Raw genomic sequence first — 19,132 nt, 5'->3', positions numbered from 1 at the left:
TAGGGGCAGCCTCAATCGTGTCTCATGTCATTATCTCTGTTTCAAAGTTCAAACACTCTATTTGAACGGATCAAATACAAAATGTATTTGGAGACTAAATTTTATATATTTTTAAAAATGTTTTATTATCTTTTTTTTTATATAGGTACAACTTCAATGGTTTTGGATGGTCCAAAATCTTCTGAAAAAACAATATAAAGGTCATATTGAGTAGTTCAGATTGACTGTTTGAACTTTAAAAATAAATATAAAAATATAAAATATAAATTGAGACATGAGACAATTGAACCTACCTACTCTTCTTTAATTCTGGTCATACAAGAAAATATTTGCTGGATATTTTCAATGGTAAAAGTTGATTTCAGTCAATATTGTTCCTATGCATAGAAATTATATTTTTTATCTGATTAAATAGTGACTTTTTTTGGGTCTATTTATAACTGATATAATATGCTGGCAGCATCTTTCTACTTTTTATTTATGTTGATATATTATAACACGGAACAAATTATATTTTATAGATCTGAGATACTTATAAAGATTCCCACATTCTCTAATTTGCATATTTCAAAATAAAATTAACACGTGTTACTTAATATAAGATATTGGTTTATAGTGAATATCCCCATCATTAAGCTTCAAATGTCTATACCTGCAGGAAAGTGCGAATTTCATTTCTAATTGATTTGATATTGTAACTAATAATTCACATCCATGCAAATTAAATGGGTGTTGTATATATTATTTTGAGAAATAATTTATCTCGGCAATTCGCACTTGACTTGTCTACTAATAAACCTTCATCATATCTGTAAATTATGTACGAAATATAAAAAAAATTGTGACAATTAATATACAAAATATAAAAAAAAATTGTGACATTTTATTGTGCGAGTCCGAAATTAAAATTATATGGAGGGTTAAAATGCCATATGTCTTTTATGTTTCATCATGTATCGTAACTTTGATCTATATTTTCAAAATTAAATAGTTAATCCGAATCATTTAATATTTTCATATTAAATGTGCTTAGAGATTAAATTAAATATATTTTTTGAAAACTTTTTACTATGTTTTAAACAAGTACAAAATTATTATTTTTGAATAATTCAAAAATATTAATTTTGTACCTATATAAAAAGAAACAAAAAAAGTTTAAAAAAATATAAAATTTAATCATCAATTATATGTTAATATGAAAATTATGTTAAGATGTTTATATTGACTGTTTGAAATTGAAGATAGAATAAAAAAGAATGTGAATCACCGGTCATTTTAACCCTCGCTTCTTTGAGAGAAAAAAAAGGGGAGTGCTATATTAAGAGCAACAATTCAGATTTTGAGAGCTGTGAAAATATTTTGTTTTTTAAATACCTGTTTTACCCCTGCTCCCTAAATGGATCCCTTGATTAATGAATTGATGGATGAAACTCAAATTAAACTCGCTTGTTACTTCTCTCTGTCTTTGTCAATTTTGCTCTCCCACTCCGGTATAGTACCAATGGAGAAGGTTGAAAGCTCCATACCATTGCCCTCCTGGAACCTGCCGGTTGTGCTCTCTTTGTACTTCTCCATTTTTACCCCTACTTCTGTAATCGCAGCCATTATCGCATTTGCATCTGTACCGCCGACCGCCCTTGCGCCCTCTTCCGTCGCTCTATACGAATCGATTTGAGTTTTCAATTATTGTTGGTCTAAGCTCTATTACATTATGCCAATTTCTTTCAATTAGAATTCTGGTACGTACTGGCTTGCGTTGATTTTTTATCTTTTGTTTTACAAATTTTTATCTAATTTTAGATTATTTTAGATGTGCCGTATTTTGTTATTCTTTTTTAATTGTCAATTTTTCTCCATGAATACCATCCTTTCATCTTGAATGATATATTGAATTGATAATTTTGATATGTGTCTTGTATAATTTTTGTATGGTTAATGTTCTCATTTTGCAGGTATGATGTCAGATCGATGATGAAATCTTGGTTCTGGCTCAATGATGGGTCAATCAGCAGGGTTTCCAATATTTAATTAGGATCCATACTTACAGTTTATTGAATAAGTAATTTTGGATTTAGATTGTTAGTTGATGGAAAGTTACTGTGTAATTGGTCAATGGCTTATGCTGAATAAATAAAAAATACAACACCGTAGCTTACCTTCTAACCTTTTGCTTGAGAATTCATGGATAATAATCGATTTTTTTTTTTAATCAACCTCTCTTGCTTGAGCTTGCTCGAGTATAAAATTTCGATGGATATGAGAATCACACAATTTAATTTCATACTAAGTATCCCACTGATTGATTCTACGATATGATTTATCTTCATTTTTGGACACAAAATGATTTCAAATTAAAAGAAACTTGGACAAAAAAGATACAAGAATTGAATAGAATTTTTGAAACATCACAGAAGGAAAGATTTGGTGTTTTAGAATCACGGAATGGAAGGAAGGATTTTTATTTTTTTGAACGAAGAAACTTTTCTTCATTGGTGTTATTATTAATCGGTTGAGGAGAAAATAGATCCATTAATCAAGCGATCTGTTTAAAGAGCAGGGGTAAAATAAGTATTTAGAAATAAAATATTTTCTTAGCTCTCAAAATCTAAATTGTTGCTGTCAGTATAGCACTCTCCAAAAAAAAATTATGTTATAACTGAACTTTCGTTAACAAGGAAATCTTCTTCGTCCCCTAACGGCTAAATTGGTAAACCACAATTCGTCGCTCTTTATTCAGTAATTGCAATTCCAACTGTCAATAGTCGTGGAGTAGCGTACAAACAACTATAAACAACACAGGCTGGTCCAGATGCTGTCTTTAGTCTTTACCATTTCTCTCCTCTTATATCACCAGCCAAGTGCCACCTTCCTGACCAAATCAAAGTTCAAAATTCCATCGGCCAAATGGCCGTGATTCTTTTCCTCTTCTCCCTTCTATTGGTATCGCCAATGGCGTTGGGCGACATCCATTTCAACTACCCGGCGGTGTTCAATTTCGGGGATTCCAACTCTGACACTGGCGGAAGAGTCGCGTCTGGACTGGAGAGCATCAGTCCTCCTTATGGGGAGACCTTCTTCGGCCGCCCCTCCGGCCGATTCTGCGACGGCCGACTCATCATTGATTTCCTCAGTAATTATTTCTTCTTGATTTCCGTTCTTCTGTGGCGCTTCACTGTGAGGTCGCTGTGTTGCGATTTAGCCATTTAGGTGGAATGAGCTGCTACTTAATTAGAATTTATATTAGTTAGTTGATTAGTTCTCACTGACCTGACTTACACCACACAACATAATGAACTAACCTCTTTTTAGTGAAAAAAAAACGAGGGGCATAATTTCATACATAATTTTGAAATTGGTGTGGACTGTGAATAGAATTCAATTTTTTTTTTTCGAGAAAATTGAAAAAGAGGAAATATTAGCTTGGATTTATTTGATATTAGGTCCAGGATAATACTGCCTTTTGGTAGATTATTGGCTAAATTACATTGCCAATACCTATTTTGAGTGGAAGCTGTTGTCTATCCAACATGTGTTAGGTGGCTTTAGTGTGTGTGTGGGGTGTCAAATTTGTTGCTCTTGATTATCTTTTTCTTTGGATGGATTTGAGAGAGTGCAAGTGTATCTTACTTTTCCCCCAATAAATGGTCCTATTTGCTTTAATTAGTGGTATGGTACTCCTACTTATTTATTTTGCCAATTCTTTTACCTTATTATATGATATATATTGTGTCTGATCAGTAAGGTATTGAGACAAATATTGCACCATGCTGGGCTACACCAAGCATGGTTTTATTGTTTGTTTATATGCCTGCACCTTTGAACTTAAACTTAATGCTCAATTAAGTCTCAGTTATGCATTGATGATGGAATTAAAGACGGCTAGAAAACTAAAAAACAAATATGAGAGAGAGAAAAAAGAGAAAATTGCCAATTGGCTCCCGGTGCTTATACCACTTCTAGGTTGTTATGTTTCATGGTTGACCTGTGCTTTTCGCATCTTAATACAAAGCACTTTGCAAACCGAAAATACAATTTTTAAGACAAGTAAAAAACCAAGGTTTTCCACTTGCATGGTCCTTGAACTTAACAAGAATTTTTGCATTTAACTTTTTTTTTTTTTTTTTTCCTGAGTAAAGGTTGGAGGTCAAGCCACCCAACTATTTAATATCCAACAGGGGATTCCCCCGTTTTTGCATTTAAATTAACCCCAGCAATCAACTTCTGATTTTCTTACATGAATTTTCACTTGATTTTCTTTGATTATTGTAGTGGATGCGATGGATTTGCCATTCCTAAATGCGTATTTGCAATCTGTTGGTGCACCGAGTTTTCACACAGGCACTAACTTTGCTGCTGCTGGATGTTCAATACTTCCTGCAAATCCGACATCTGTCAGCCCCTTCTCTTTTGGGATACAAATTGCTCAGTTTCTCCAATTCAAGAGTGACGTTCTTCAGTTATTAGCTGGAAGTATGTTTTTCAGCTGCATATATCAAGCATGAACCTTATGATAACTCTGTATATTACATATTGCAATGATGTTTACCCCATTATTGAACAACAGAGATTTTAATTATTTTGGGATCAAATGGTCAAAACTAAAAAGTATTGTGTTCATTGTTTCTGCCACGGGGGCTTCAAACCTTGTAACTTGAAAGTCAACCTAGATGTTAAACTGTTTTTAACAATAGAATAGCTATTTTAAAAATGAAGATATGGTGTAGTTATCAGTTATTACTAATCATTTTGAAGTTGCTCTTTTGTAACTGACCATCTGTTCTGACGGCCATCTAACTACTCTTCTTTCAATCTTAGATACTAAATCCAGAAGATACATCCCTCAAGCGGATTTCTTCAGCAAGGGGCTGTACATGTTTGACATAGGTCAGAATGACCTTGCTGGTGCATTTTACTCAAAGACTGAGGACCAAATAGCTGCTTTGATTCCAACCATCTTGTTGGAATTTGAAACTGGCCTCAAGGTCTTTGACCTCTTACCTTAGGCTTTATGTTGTGATACTTTTCTTTCCAACTTGAAGTTTCTATTTATGAGGGGTAATTTTATGGAAACCAGCAAAATACCAAATGTCTTGTCCCCTGCAAAACATGAAAATCATTCTTGCCCCCCAAGACCTTGTAAAAATTAGTGTCTCCTACAAACACCAAGTACAATACTCAATTAACCATCAATTGTCCATGTCTCTGAAAGACGAGGAATGATCAGTTCTCACTGTTTCTACTGAAATTAGAATGAAAGGATAGGTAGTTTTGAATAAATCAGGACAAGAATGTGTTATTTCCATTTTTTTTTTTTTTTGGGTTATGGGGGGGGTTTGCATGAAAGACTTGTTTCTCGGGATTTGCATAGTATTTGGAGGTTTCTCTGAACATGCACGAAAGCTTTCCTTTTGTTAGAATGAACTGACATTCGTGTATTTTCTTTAATAGAAATTGTATGATGAAGGTGCCAGAAACTTCTGGATCCATAACACGGGTCCTCTCGGGTGCATTACTCAAAATATTGCCTTTTTCGGCAAGGATCCATCAAAGCTCGATAGGGATGGATGTGTTGCTGCGCACAACCGGGGGGCTAGGCTTTTCAATCTACAGCTGCATGCTCTCTGTACAAAGCTGAGAGGCCAATTAAGCAATTCAAATATAATTTATGTTGATGTCTACTCTATCAAGTCCGACCTAATAAGTAACTATGCCAAATATGGTATGGAAACAGAAGAGTTTGCTATTTGTAGTTAAAATTTTAGCCATGAATTACCACATCACTGTTAGCGTACAGGTACCGGATAGTTAAATGCAAGGAAAACCCTGACAGGTCTGTTCCTCTTATGTACTGGTTTTGGGATGAATGCCACTGACCTTACCTAGCATATCTGGCCAGAACCCCTATATTCATTCAAGAAGATTAATTAGATAATTGCACAAATTTAAATAATTGGTTGAACTTATTAAATAATTTATAATTAATTAAATATGGAATATTAATTGCTGACAAAAAGCTCCATTCTTGTAGCCTCTTAATTGAAACTGTTGTACTTATTCCCAGACATGTTGGTGCTTTGTGGAAGCCGGTCTTAATTGTTTAATTTCATGGATCATTGAAGAATAAAAAATTTTAAGCTGATTGACATAAGTCTAATACATTTTGTAGGATTTGAGTATCCAGTAACCACATGCTGTGGCTATGGAGGTGGGCAGCTAAATTATGATAGCCGGGTCCCGTGTGGTCACACTAAAATCCTTGATGGGGTGCCAGTAACTGCAACAGGTTGTAATGATACATCAGAGCATGTTAATTGGGATGGTATACATTACACCGAGGCTGCAAATTTTCATGTGGCATCGAGAATTCTTAAAGGAATATATTCTGATCCCCCATTCTCAGACAAGATGCCATTCCTTATTAAGCCAAAATATTAGCAATGTAGTTGTTAATTACATTGATTTTAAAATGCAGTATATGTAACAGCTCCTGTTCAGTTATTCTTTTACTGTCAATAAATCAGGCTATTCTTCGAAAGTTAGGTTTGATTTTATCAGTGCTTCCATTTCATGGTTAGTTAACATCTGTCATTACAAACTCCTAACTAACGGTTCAGTATTTCTCATCAGTATTGGCTTGGCTATTGACCAATTTACGTGTCAAATTTTCATCTTGATTTTGCCTGGACATTTGACAGTGTTAGAATTTCCGTTGTAGCCAAATCACAAGTATTAGTAAATCAACATGCAATTTACCAGTTAACAGTTATCACTATATGCTTATCTTATGAATTAACTCTTATCTTCTCATCTGGTCAATGAGCAGCAATATGCTTTTGTACAAGAAATTCCCCGCAATTAACATAAACTAAAAATCATCTACTTCTTAGAGATGTAGGCATAGTACTGAGCCATGGGAACAACAAAGGCAATCACTAACAATCCCCCAACAACAAGAGAAAATTGTCCCCGTTTTTCATCGGTTTCTTCCTTGGTTTTGAAGTTCGACTCTCTTTTGTTTTCCTTGATTTGCGGTCCACCTGGGTCTGGGAGTCCATCAATGGCCGCCACTAGACGCTTTGCAGTGCTATACATGGCTTCATTGTACTTCTCATCTGTCGCTAAAACTGTAAAGAGACAAGAAAGGAGCACTTCAGCACCATAAGGAATTAATTATGTATGTACAAGTACCAGGTGCCTGTATTATCCACTTTTCAAGTATCTGTTTTACGTTTTTGGGTTTTTCTCCTGGTACTTGATGTTTAAGTTTAACCTTCCATTGCAACATAGCCTCCAGACCAAAACCTGAGCCAAAATTTGATCTACTTGTTTTCAATTTCTCTGAAATTTGAAGCAAAAAGGTGACCTGGGAGGTTCTCTGTGACGGTTGCATCCAGGATGGAATCGCCAACAGCCTGAACGAATGCAGGCCCACCTGTAATAGCGCCTTCTTTCTGACTAGTTACTAGCACTACAATTCCCTTGTTGTTGCCTTCTTCAACTGTGGGGTACCATTTCTCCAACACCTGGTCAGCATATTCGAAAGCATCTGCCTTGCTCTGCCATTTAAACAAACCAAATTTGCATAAAACTTTAGTTTTCATAAGTTTGTGCTATGTGATAATGTCGTTCTTTTTATTGCTCTTAACAAGAGATGTCTTATGCATGATCAGGGCCGGATTCAGTGTGTAAGAATGGGGTCAAAATTGACCCCATAATATTATGGGTATTGTATAATTGACCCCATAATCAGTGTGAAAATTGTATATGACCTCCATTCATTTTCAAAATTTCTGTGCTTATACATTCTTTTGTACATAGTTTAGAGTAAAATGTTATGGGTATTGTATAATTGACCCCCATGATCAACATGGAAATTTTATATGATCGACCCTCCGATGTGTGTTTGATCCCCATAGCTTGAAAATCTAGCTCCATCCCTATCCATGAGCATGACAACCATAACAAAATTGCTAACAAACAAAAGCTTGTATGTAAGTACCGTTAATTTGCGGATAGTAATAAAATTTATATGCAAGTTCTTTCTCGACTCAAGATCTGACAAGAGCCGCTTAAGGTCGGACTTGGTCACACGACTTAGCACTCCCGCATCATCTACAACATACGTTTCTGTGGGTGGGCCCCCATTCAGCACATCAAACTCTGAAGCCAATGCTGGTGACTGTACAGTGGGGACCACCGGGGAGAAGTTTACCGCAAGAGAGATTGCAGCAGCAGCCAGGCCATGTTGTAAGTGTGTTATCCAACTTCTGTTTGGTTTAGAAAGAGTGGCTGTAGTTCTCTTGTTAAGGCTACAAGAGATGGATTTGGGAAGGTGGTGAGAGAGAGATTTTGAGGTTGTGAGCTTGGGGTTGAGTAGTGGGGTTAAGGAGATGGCCTCCATTGAAGGGAATAAGTGGTGGGGCGAGAGGAAGAAAGAGGAGAGGATGGAGGAGCATCTGCTGCTTCTCTCGTATTGTTTGTTTCTCCTGATTTTTGGGAAGAATGTTGATTTGGATTGAATTCTGGATTTTCATTGGGTGGTTGGGTTTGAATTAGGATAAGGGTAACGGATCCTAACGGTAGTTGTCTTTGCACATAGAAATTTTTGTTTATTTTTTTTGTTTTAATGAATGTTTTACACGTTGTATTGTATGTTTTTAGAATTCAATCCTCTCCGGTACCGTAAAAGGGAATATTTTAGAATTAGTGGATCCGGACTGTTTTTTTTACTTTGCACAAATCTCAAAACCCAATAATACTGCCCAGTGCCCCCTGCTGTAGCCCGAATCTCAAAGCATTTGAGAGTAAATCTCAAACCGTAAAGTGCAGGGAATCTTTTACACATATTGGAAAGGATACTTTGTTCATGCTTTCAGGCTGTGTAAATCCAACCATCCAATTAACAAAAAAGAGGAGGGTTCCAACAACAACTGCATTGAAACAGGAAAGCATCTCATGTTAACGAAAAAAGTTAGGAATTAGTCTGGATAATCAAATAATGAAAATAATCCACAATAGGAATACAATCTAGCACCTGTTTAAAAATATCAAACAAGACAGGTACCTTTTTGCAATGATGCATCTTTCTATCGGAAACATGAAAAAAGAGTTGGAGGGTAGATAAACATAATATAATGAAGTTTTGAGGGATAAATAAGAAACTCAGTAAGAGTTGGAGGGTAGATAAGAAATTAACCCATGAAAAAAAAGGAAGATTAGATTACGACAGTTCTTCAGCTTCCCTCCGCCGTTTCCATGGCCGTTGCTCTCCGTCTCCCCCTCCTTTCCCCCCATCTCCTCCCGACTCTACCTCTCTCCCACCAAAACCCTACTTCTGACCGCCAATCTTCCCTCCCCAAGTGGCCTCGACGCTCTTACTCCAGACGAGACGCAATAATACTCACCTCCATTGTTCTCCCTGCCATCTCTCTCGCTCCTCCCAGGAACGCGGCCGCTACAGATTTTCCAGAGAAGGTTAATGGTTCTAACCGAAAGCCGTTTCTTGAGGGGATTGTGAATACGAAGTCTTGGTTCCAGTATTTTGGCGATGGTTTCACTATTCGAGCGCCTCCTCTGTTTGATGACGTCCTGGAGCCTGAGGCGAGTGTCTTGTTTAATCCATGAATTTCAAATTGACTGTACATACCTGTACCAGTACGAGTGCAAAATGTATGTGTCCTCACATTAGAATACCTGTTTGGTACTTCTGTCAATTTTGCAATTAAGCACGCAGTTCATGCTCAGTTTGCAATCAAGTCTCTTTTGCTCCACCAATTCCTGAAATTATCCAACAATGTTGAATTTTAGCCATAATTGCAGTGCAGTTCCATTGCAGTTCTTGGGTGTAATAAGATTAAAACCAAGGCAGTGAAAAGCAACACCCTAAGGCACAAGTTGGTACTTTCACATACTACTGTTGGTATCATGCTGGCAGCTGAGATCCACAAGCTGTCATTCTATATTTTTACAGGATACCCAAAACCTCAAACCTTCGCTTATGTGCTACTTTTTATGAGGATGATAAGCTAATTTTTTTTTTCTTTAGGAGTACAATAGTGAGGTAACTTACTATGGAGACAAGGCGAAACCTAAACCTTTTGCTGCTCGTTTTACATCGCCAGATAGGTAATATCTTCTTCTCTGCTGCTGAATTTTTTTTATTTTCTTCATGTCAATTTATTGATGAATATCTAATGCCAACAGTCCCCATTTGTGGTTCTTAAAAGGGACATTTTATTTTGATAACTATATATTCTTTTAAATGCAGACCATCCTTGTTTGTAATGTAGATCAGAAATTGTAAGTGTGGTAACCAAGCCGTCTAATCAACTCAAGATCACTTTTCTCGAGGTTTGTGAGAAAACTCCTTGTATGAATTATTTTTGCTCTTAACAAGCAACAGCTAGCCAGATACTGAAATTTTTCATTCAATTTATATGAACTTGCATGTACAGGCGAATGATATAACAGATTTGGGTACCCTAAAGGAGGCAGTGAAAATATTTGTCCCTGGTAGTTTCATTAAGCATTTCTTTTTTTTGGCCAATTCTTATTTATAGTTTCCCTTCTTTTAAAACGAGGATATGCAATATGTAAAAGTAGATTTGTCTTACAGGTCTATTTCTGTATTCATTTTTTTTTTTCACAGGTGGGGCAATCTTGTACTATGCTCGAGCTATAAAAGTCAAGGAAGAGGAAAAACTCAAGTAAGAAGCATCATCCCCAAATTTTCCAAAGATATGAAATTTGCTAAGTGCATTTAGTTATTACCTCTATGTTTAAACCAAATGAAAATGAATGCCATTTACTTACTGCAGGACCTATTATTTCTATGAGTTTGGATTCGATAAGCAACATGTCGCTTTAATGGCAGCAGTTAACAGTGGCAAGGTACTTCATCATCTCTGCTCTTATTTAGTTTGAAAATCAGTACCTGATCGGTGTTGGTTTTCTGCATTGAAGGAGTCAGCAATGCACAATTTTTTTGCTTTATTTTGTTTTTTAAATAATTGTTATTATTTGTTAGGCATACATAGCTGCTGCAACTGCTCCAGAAATGAACTGGGAAAATGATGGTGTAAAGCTTCGTTCTGCAGCTATATCTTTGTCGCTTTTCTAAGTTTTTGCAAGCACATAGAGATGGACAGCAAGATAATTAATGTCATTACAGCAACAATTTTGTGATTTTGTGACTGAAATTTCTTAATTATTATTTTTTCCAAAAAGTTGTTGATAGAGAGGAAGCAAGAAAAATAGGTAGAGAGGAGATAAGATGTCCAAAAACTTTTAGATGCATAATTGATTTCTAGTATCTTCGTATAAATTTGTATAGAGATATTTGTCGTAGCAGCTGCCTCAGGCATTAACGGCCATCTTCAAACACATGCAAATCTGTAAGTGCTTAATATCATCTTCATATGGCGATCTGTCATACATTTTTTTTCTCTGATATGTTATATTATGCTATAATATTGACCACTTTTTGAAATCATTAATATTGACCACTTTGCTTTAAAAGATATTGACATCTAGCAATATCAGTTGAACTAATATCATGGTAAGCAGATTTAGGATATATTTGTTAGGTTCTGAGCTCCTGTGAATTGTATTTGTCAGAATGCCTACAAAGAGTTTAGGGTTATTTTATAAATTGAGCCTGACATAACAGTTAAATGCCCAAATACCTTGCATTTCTTTTCTCATATGATATTTTCTGTTGTTCCTAACAAATATATCCTATGGAAATATTGCTGACAACATATGAGATTTATTTAAGGTCACTAACGAATGATAATCCATGTTCCGCTTCAGAGAGGTTTTTACATTCATCAAATTTTAGACAGAATGAGTATTTTTTTTCAAAACGCAAAATGTGTGTACTATGGAAAACACAAGATAAATCACATAGGAATATTGTGCAGATAAATACAGAGTTAAATCAATTTAAGATTTCCTTTGCATCTTACAAAAACCAATTACATTCTCTTAAAAAAAAGTCATCTTTAAATAAAGAGAAATAATTTTTGACTGAAAAACCAAATATCAAACTAATCAAATTCATACTGACAACCGTAAATATCCAATGCTCATCTAATAATCTCCTTTAGGAAAATTGGTCTTTTGTAATGGCCCCCCACGTTTCCTACAAGCCAGACAACAGAAGGATACAATAAAAAGGATGAAAAAAATAATAATTTGCAAGATGCAAAACATAACATCAAATGAATTCAATATCAATTGTATTTTTAATAATAGAATAAGCTGTACAGCAAACATGTAATTACTACACTTACCAGCAGTGCAAGCTCACTCCTCAGAGATCAATCTTTTGTGCTACTACTTCGGTTCCTTTTCGCATTACATGCTTTTAAATTTTGAACCTCTGTAAAAACAAGTATATGTATAAGAAAACACGGTATTCCAAAAAGGGAACCGAAATTGAATAAAAACGAACAGACCTCGCTTAAACAACACAACTCACGGAAGATAACAGTGAGAAATCAGAATTGACAAACATACAAGCGCATGTGCATGTGGACATGCACAATGGAAATATGTTATGCATACCAGTTTGGCAAGACTTCCAGTCTCGGTTAGATTTTATTAGGCATTCCTGAAGATATGATATGATAGAACAAATATGTCAGATAAGTTCCTGAAACAGGAAAAAACACTAATACAGATATAATTATTCAGAGAAATTAAACTGAATACCCCTGGAATCTTTATTATTTGCAATACCTGTCTACTGTGCTAAGAATATAATACTTAAAAGAAGAACTCAAAACCACACTAAATTTAGAGTTTAATAAAACCCTCAACAATGTTTAAGGCTGTAAGATTGGTTTTGTTGTAATTTCATTCCTACAACCTGTCTCTACACACTAAGAGAGTACAGAACTAAATTCAAACTAATAAAACTACCCCAAAATCACAGCAAATTTGGTATTACAAGAAAACCATGCTCCAAATAAATTTAGGTTAATTTTTCTTTTCTCTTCTGTGCCCCATTTAAGGTAAAAAGGAGAGGGCCAATAGGCCAACTTCAATAAATACGCTGTACGCATCTATCCTAGTTTTTGTATCATATACGATCAGACAATAAGCACCAGAAACATAGAGCACCTCTTTGAAACAAGTAGGGACAGTAGGGTTGTTAATGTAAAAACAAAAAATAAAATTTGAGGGGAGGGAGACGGGGAAGAGTGCCTGAAGGGAGAGGTAGATAGCCGAGCACTCCTTGAGCTGCTTCACATTCTCATCTTCTTCGTCGGCGTCATCCTGATGCGGCGGACGCGGTGGAGGAGGCGGTGGCTTCTGCGTCGCGCCTGAACTGTTCGACGAAATGTCCATGTGAGTTCTCTCGCAGTCAAAGGTGATTTATCTACGCCGATCAAATGTTGAGAATACAAGTATCCTTTCAGGGTATTGGACGATGGATCCACTTCATGAGGTGGGTCTGTGTGCACTTGGATCCGGACAGGCCCACGCTTTGGCCGAAGCAGGGAAGGTGGTGGCTCTAAGCCTCTGACCGTTGATTAACGGATCTAAGTATTAATTAACGGGTTCACACTTATACAACCGTTAATATTCTCCAATCTGTTTTATAAACAGATCAACAGTTATAAAATAATAATAATAATAATAATTATTATTATTATTATTTAAATTAAAAATATATATTATTATTATTTGATATGAAGTCCCCTATGTGTCTTTAGCTGTATTACTCCTTGCCAATTGATGGATATCATTGAAATGTCTAATTCATTAAATTAGAAAATATAGATCGAATCTTACACTCCACTATATATAGCAGTGTTGTAAAATGTGGTTTTATTCATGCATGCAAAAGACCACTGCATACTGTATATGCGGCATGCGGGTGCATATGCGAATTTGTATGCGAAAGTACATATGCGGTTTTACTATGCTTTGTTAAAGAAATATAGATAAAATAAAACTAATTTATATCTAAAGACTTGTTTAGTCTGTTATACTTAATGCACCGTTAATCACTCAAAAACTGAAAATAAATGAGATTAAAAGTAAATAGATGAGTTTAGAGAAATTTGACAAGCGGGATGTTAACGAAGTTCGGCAAAACAAAGACTTACGTCTCCGGGGCTTTGTAACCTCTTCTAGGTGCGCATTTCTATTACCCAATACGAAAATATTACAACTTGTAAACCGTTGAGCCCTTACAATCCAAGCGGGAAGTCAATCGGCCAACTAGAGATGAGAACGAAGTATCTAAGTTTAAGCTACTCAAGAGAAACACTCAAAAGATCGCTCTAACCTAATCTAACTCAAGATTAGTGAAGTGGGTTTGAGGTTGTTTGAGGGATTTTGAAGTTCTAAGCTCTCACAACAATGGAGTAACCAAGCTCACAGAAAAACAGTGTTTTTGAAATTTAGGGTCGGCTGAAATCAGTGGGGAAGAGACCTCACAACTCTATTTATAGAGACAGCTCCAGAAAGAGTAATTTGACCTAAAACGTTACCAACGTTTTAGTTCAATTTTGAATTCTAGGTTTTCTTTTCCTGCGAGATTGATCAAATCGTTACCAACGATTGTAAAACATTACGTAACGTTTTGCACTATAAAAACTTAATCAAAGACAGGAATTTTTGAAGGTTGAATTTAATTAAATCGTTACAATGTTTATCAAACGTTACAACGTTGATTTAATTACATCGTTGTAACGGTTGACAAACGTTACCAACATTTGTTATTTTTTTTTAGTTTGATCAAGCTGTTTTCTCAGCGTTTCTTTACAGGCTAAACAACGTTTTATAAACGATACCAACGTTTGATTCCTGTTAAAACAACATCAAACACATTTTACCAAGTTTAAAATATTACAATTAAAATTTTTGATATATGTATTCATGATTTCTTCAGTTCAAGCAATCCTTATTGCAATTCTAATTTGCTTGAACCTGCATAACTCCAAAAATATAAGAAATCGTAAAATTCAATAATTGTATGTTTTTACAAATTAGTCAAATAGAAAAAATTATTGCTATAACAACATAGTCTAGTGGCTTGTACTCTTTACCACATTATAAAGGTTATAGATTATAATCTTCTCCATTGCAAAATAATTTTTAGGTTTTTTTCAAGTCCGTATGGACCGTATATGTGCCTGTATATTTAAAACTGCATGAACTTGACTGCATGAAATTTTGTATACAGAATACTACTGCATAAGCATATATAGCCACATATGCAGGTCATGTGGCTGCATTTTAAAACACTGATATATACCATACAACCAGACTAAATAAGGTCTGCTCTGAGAAGTTCTTAATCAACGAACTTACAGTTGACACAATGCTCAATTTCAAAGATTAGTCTCATATTATTTAGACTGCCCGTTATAGACCTGATGTCAGATAGAAATTTACTCCAGTCCACACTGGTCAATTTAGTTTTTAAAATAATGAAATAGAAGATTAAATAATTAAAAGGAATAAAATAAATAATGGTAAATTTTGTGGAGATATAGGGAAATTGACTACTTTAAAAGTTTATATAGGTATACTAGAAAATTTCCCAATTTTTCATATAATAAAAACAATAATCACAAACTAAGTTGACACTAATAAATCAATAAATACTAAATAAAATAGAATTGGGGATAACTTTGGAAATCTAATTTCTAGAACCCATTGGTTGTGCATATCTTCATCTCATACCTGCCGAGATTTTTATTTTTACTCAAAAAATAAATAATTTTATTATAAATAACCACGTTTTTCGAAAAATTATATTTATACCCAAACCGCCAATATTCCCGGCGGTCCGAATTTTTAATTGGAACCGCCTAGAATATATGCAGGCCGAATTACCAATTCAAACCGGCCGAATTACCAATTCAAACCGCTAGGAATATATGCGGTCCGACTTAAATATTCAGAAATACGGTGCGTGAATTAAAATTTCCCAAGTACCGTCTTCTTCTTCTCCTCTCTGTCTCCGCCAGAAAAAAGAAAGCCAGAAAAAAGAAAAAAGAAAAGAAAAAAGGAAAAACAGCACCTCCGCCCCACAGGGCCGCCCCACCGCGCCGCCTGTCCGCCCGTCCGCTCCTCCGCCTCTTCACTCGCCGCCACCACCCTCTCCCGCTGCAACTCTTCCCTCTCTTTTGCCTATCTGTTGAGGAGAAGTACAAGAAGGGAGGGAGGATCCGGTGCTTCAACCGTATGAATTGAGGTATGAATTGAAATTTAATTAAGGTGCGGACTGGTACTAGAACCGTAACCAAATTGTTTGTTGTGAGAATTTGAGTGGTATAGGAATTGATTTGGTGCCAGTTGGGTATGAATTGATTTTGTTAGTGATATTTTTCTAGTTTAATTTAAATTTGGTACCGGTTGGGTGCTTGCTGTTACTGTTCTGGCACTGGTACCAGTCAGTACCAGTGTTGTTACGGTTCTAGTACCAGTTAGTTAGAATTGAAAAATATGTCATCTAGGAAGTCAGTACCAGTGTTTGCTGTTACTGTTCTGGCACTGGTACCAGTCAGTACCAGTGCTGTTACGGTTCTAGTACCAGTGTTGTTACTGTTATGTCACATTAGTCAGAAGAATGTAAATCTTCCTTGTACCAGTAACATTTTTTTCTTTTGTTTGTTTATAAGCTCGAATTGTGCGTATACCATCTTAGGTAGTCTTGTGGGATTTCAAATAACTATAAAATTAAAGATTGAAGTTTCATCATCCCCATGTATATTGTATTGACGGGCTTGATTGCCGAATTTTGCTTGTTTATTTTTTATCCGAACCAACTATCAAGCTCCTCCAATAACGAAGCATATGACCATTTGCATCTTTCTAACTATAATGTGCTGTGATTCATTATGTTTTGTAGTTTGAACTATGTTATATTTGATACTGTACCTTGATTGGCACTGCTATGTACCTTAAAAATTTATAAGGGTGTCCTTCCTATATTGGGAATTTTTTTTATGTTGGTGCATATATATAATTTAGAACTGATGTGCAATTGTGGTGTCTATTGTTGCTAATTTTTTTTGGAAATCTATTGACTGACAATGATCATATTTATTGTGTGATATTAGAAAATCATTTTGTTTTTGTAATTTTTGCATTTGTAGTAAGCGGATTGCTGTAATTGGATTTTTGTTGTACCGGTTATAATTAGACATTTTGAGAGAGAGAGAGAGAGAGAGAGTTCCTGTGCTATAAGATGGGACCATATATAATAAGTGAGGCATGTCAATTATTGCTCAAAAAAGATAATCAAAGCAATTATTTCAAGCCACATAGCTTCCTTTTTACATAAACAATAAAATATTTAAGCTAATTGTAGCATGTTTATTTATTTTTTTAACGTAGGATGGCTAGGGGACGGCCTAGGAAACCACCCGCAGCCGACCCAGTTGATGAGCCCATTCCCACTGACAGCAATGATCATTTCAGTCCTTTATTATGGATGCCTCACGATGAGCACCGAGTCTCAGAGGCATCTCGAGAGGTACTTGATTACTTTTTCTTGTTTTTTTAAGTTTAAATGTTGTTGAGTTTTCGTATTTTTAAGTTTTCATGTTGTTTACTTTTTTCAACGCAGAGTGAGACAATTATAACTGTCAGGAGTCGGCACTATGACATGCAGTACTACTCGCTGATGGAGCCGTATCTGCAAAATTTGGGGGTGCAACATTTAGTCGATATTCTAGAGTCGGAGAGTAAGTCCATTAACGCGTCCCTCATTGCAGGACTAGTGGAGCGATGGCGCCCCGAGACGCACACGTTCCACTTACCTTTTGGAGAGATGACAGTGACTCTCCAGGATGTCAGTGCTCTATGGGGTCTGCCTATCTAGGGCGTGCCCGTTGGTGGCATATCTGACCCCACAGATTCAGAGGACATCACGATTAATTACATGCTCATAGAGTTGTTGGGAGCGGAGCCCAACATACGCAGCAATGGGGGGAAGTCCAAGTACTGTCTGGACAAGACAAAGCTGCGAGCTATGTTTGCGAGAGGTCTGGGTATGCATTCCACTCAGCTCGAGATTGAGAGGTACTCATACAAGCTATTCGAATTACATTTATTTTGTATTATGTTTCATGCGAAAAAAATGAGTTGCCCTGTAATTTTAATATTACAGATACACACGCGGATTCGTGATGGACCTATTTGGTTCTGTCATGTTTGCTGATTCAAACGGTGATACCATTCCGATTATGTATCTAGAGCTGCTGCGAGACCTTCAGCCGTTGAGCAGATACAACTTGGGTGGGGCTGTCCTAGCACATCTCTACTCCAACCTGTGCCACGGGTGCAAGGTCAGTATATTTTTCTGTCTTATTTAAATTATCTAACTTGTCATGCACTTGCTGTCTTATTTTAATTATTTAACTTATCCCTGACGGCTAGTATTCTTCAAATTATAGCGGAAAATCAAGGCTATATACGGGCCGATGCTACTACTGCAGCATTGGTCTTGGTCACGGCTACCAATGGGGGTGCCTGAGCTGAACGAGGATCCATGGGGAGAGCCCGATAGTGGAAATCGACTGGCATTTGCCATGAAATGGTACGGACATCACTTGTACAAGGACAACCCTCACGGAAAGCCAATAGGTATCAGGGTGGTCCGGAGTTAGATTCAGAGTCTGGGTGAGACGCAGGTGATCTGGACTCCGTACCGTGAGTTTTACACTGAGGGGAGGCTGCCACAGATTGTAGCGGATGATCATGCGATGTGGCTCCACAGGGGTCCGTTGGTGTGCTTCTGGATAGTGGAGCACCACTATCCAGACCGGGTGCTCCGTCAGTTTGATCTTCCTGCAGTCATCCCCGCAGATCCAGACATCCCGAGATCTGTGATCATGGGTCTACACAGGTAATTTTCTGCGCTCGAAGATCTTCGAGGATGATGGTTATACTCCCACTGGCAAAAAACTTGCTCGCGATGTAAGTAATGCACCTAAAACATCTCATTTTGGTTACCTTTTTAACATTTTTCCCTGATGTTTTTTTTTTGTTGTCTAACATTGTTTTTTTTTTTTTTTTTTTTTTTGTAGCTGCTACTAGCGATTAAAGGTGCAGCTCATGCAATTGTTTGTCTTGGAACGCCTGGCTTTAGGGCTTTTGGACACAC

The 19,132-nt window shown here is 36.2% G+C and overlaps 3 protein-coding genes and 1 long non-coding RNA gene across 5 annotated transcripts; 2 read left to right on the top strand and 2 right to left on the bottom strand.

The window, feature by feature from the left end:
• Positions 1-2,770: 2,770 nt before the first annotated feature.
• On the top strand, positions 2,771-6,549 carry LOC144573189 (GDSL-like Lipase/Acylhydrolase superfamily protein). The gene is made up of 5 exons (XM_078322902.1): positions 2,771-3,130; positions 4,270-4,470; positions 4,816-4,982; positions 5,449-5,719; positions 6,167-6,549. Exons 1-5 carry the CDS (start codon positions 2,905-2,907, stop codon positions 6,433-6,435), a joined length of 1,134 nt encoding a protein of 377 aa, XP_078179028.1. The 5' UTR covers positions 2,771-2,904; the 3' UTR covers positions 6,436-6,549.
• Positions 6,550-6,709: 160 nt separating this feature from the next.
• On the bottom strand, positions 6,710-8,741 carry TLP18.3 (thylakoid lumen 18.3 kDa protein). Its single transcript, XM_078322903.1, has 3 exons — positions 8,000-8,741; positions 7,364-7,556; positions 6,710-7,124 (listed from the first exon to the last, which is right to left on the bottom strand). The coding sequence occupies exons 1-3, from the start codon at positions 8,399-8,401 to the stop codon at positions 6,877-6,879; spliced, it is 843 nt and encodes a 280-aa protein (XP_078179029.1). The 5' UTR covers positions 8,402-8,741; the 3' UTR covers positions 6,710-6,876.
• Positions 8,742-9,191: 450 nt separating this feature from the next.
• Positions 9,192-11,405, top strand: LOC144573188 (tagatose-6-phosphate ketose/aldose isomerase, putative (Mog1/PsbP/DUF1795-like photosystem II reaction center PsbP family protein)). Of its 2 annotated transcripts, none has more exons than XM_078322901.1 (7): positions 9,192-9,600; positions 10,046-10,125; positions 10,290-10,350; positions 10,455-10,512; positions 10,649-10,706; positions 10,818-10,890; positions 11,027-11,405. In XM_078322901.1, exons 1-7 carry the CDS (start codon positions 9,256-9,258, stop codon positions 11,117-11,119), a joined length of 768 nt encoding a protein of 255 aa, XP_078179027.1. In that variant the 5' UTR covers positions 9,192-9,255; the 3' UTR covers positions 11,120-11,405. The 2 variants fall into 2 exon arrangements, with proteins under 2 accessions (XP_078179027.1, XP_078179026.1); XM_078322900.1 differs by having other exon boundaries at positions 10,616-10,706.
• An 887-nt stretch (positions 11,406-12,292) lies between these two features.
• Positions 12,293-13,345, bottom strand: LOC144573187 (uncharacterized). The gene is made up of 2 exons (XR_013517898.1): positions 13,210-13,345; positions 12,293-12,382 (listed from the first exon to the last, which is right to left on the bottom strand). It is a non-coding gene; the product is annotated as an uncharacterized LOC144573187 (long non-coding RNA).
• Positions 13,346-19,132: the final 5,787 nt, after the last annotated feature.

This window comes from Carex rostrata, chromosome 21, assembly GCF_964058835.1.
Source record: "Carex rostrata chromosome 21, lpCarRost1.2, whole genome shotgun sequence".
In the NCBI taxonomy this organism is placed as follows: Eukaryota; Viridiplantae; Streptophyta; class Magnoliopsida; order Poales; family Cyperaceae; genus Carex; species Carex rostrata.
Note: the sequence above shows the minus strand (reverse complement) of the source record. Positions and strands in the feature narration are given on the sequence as shown.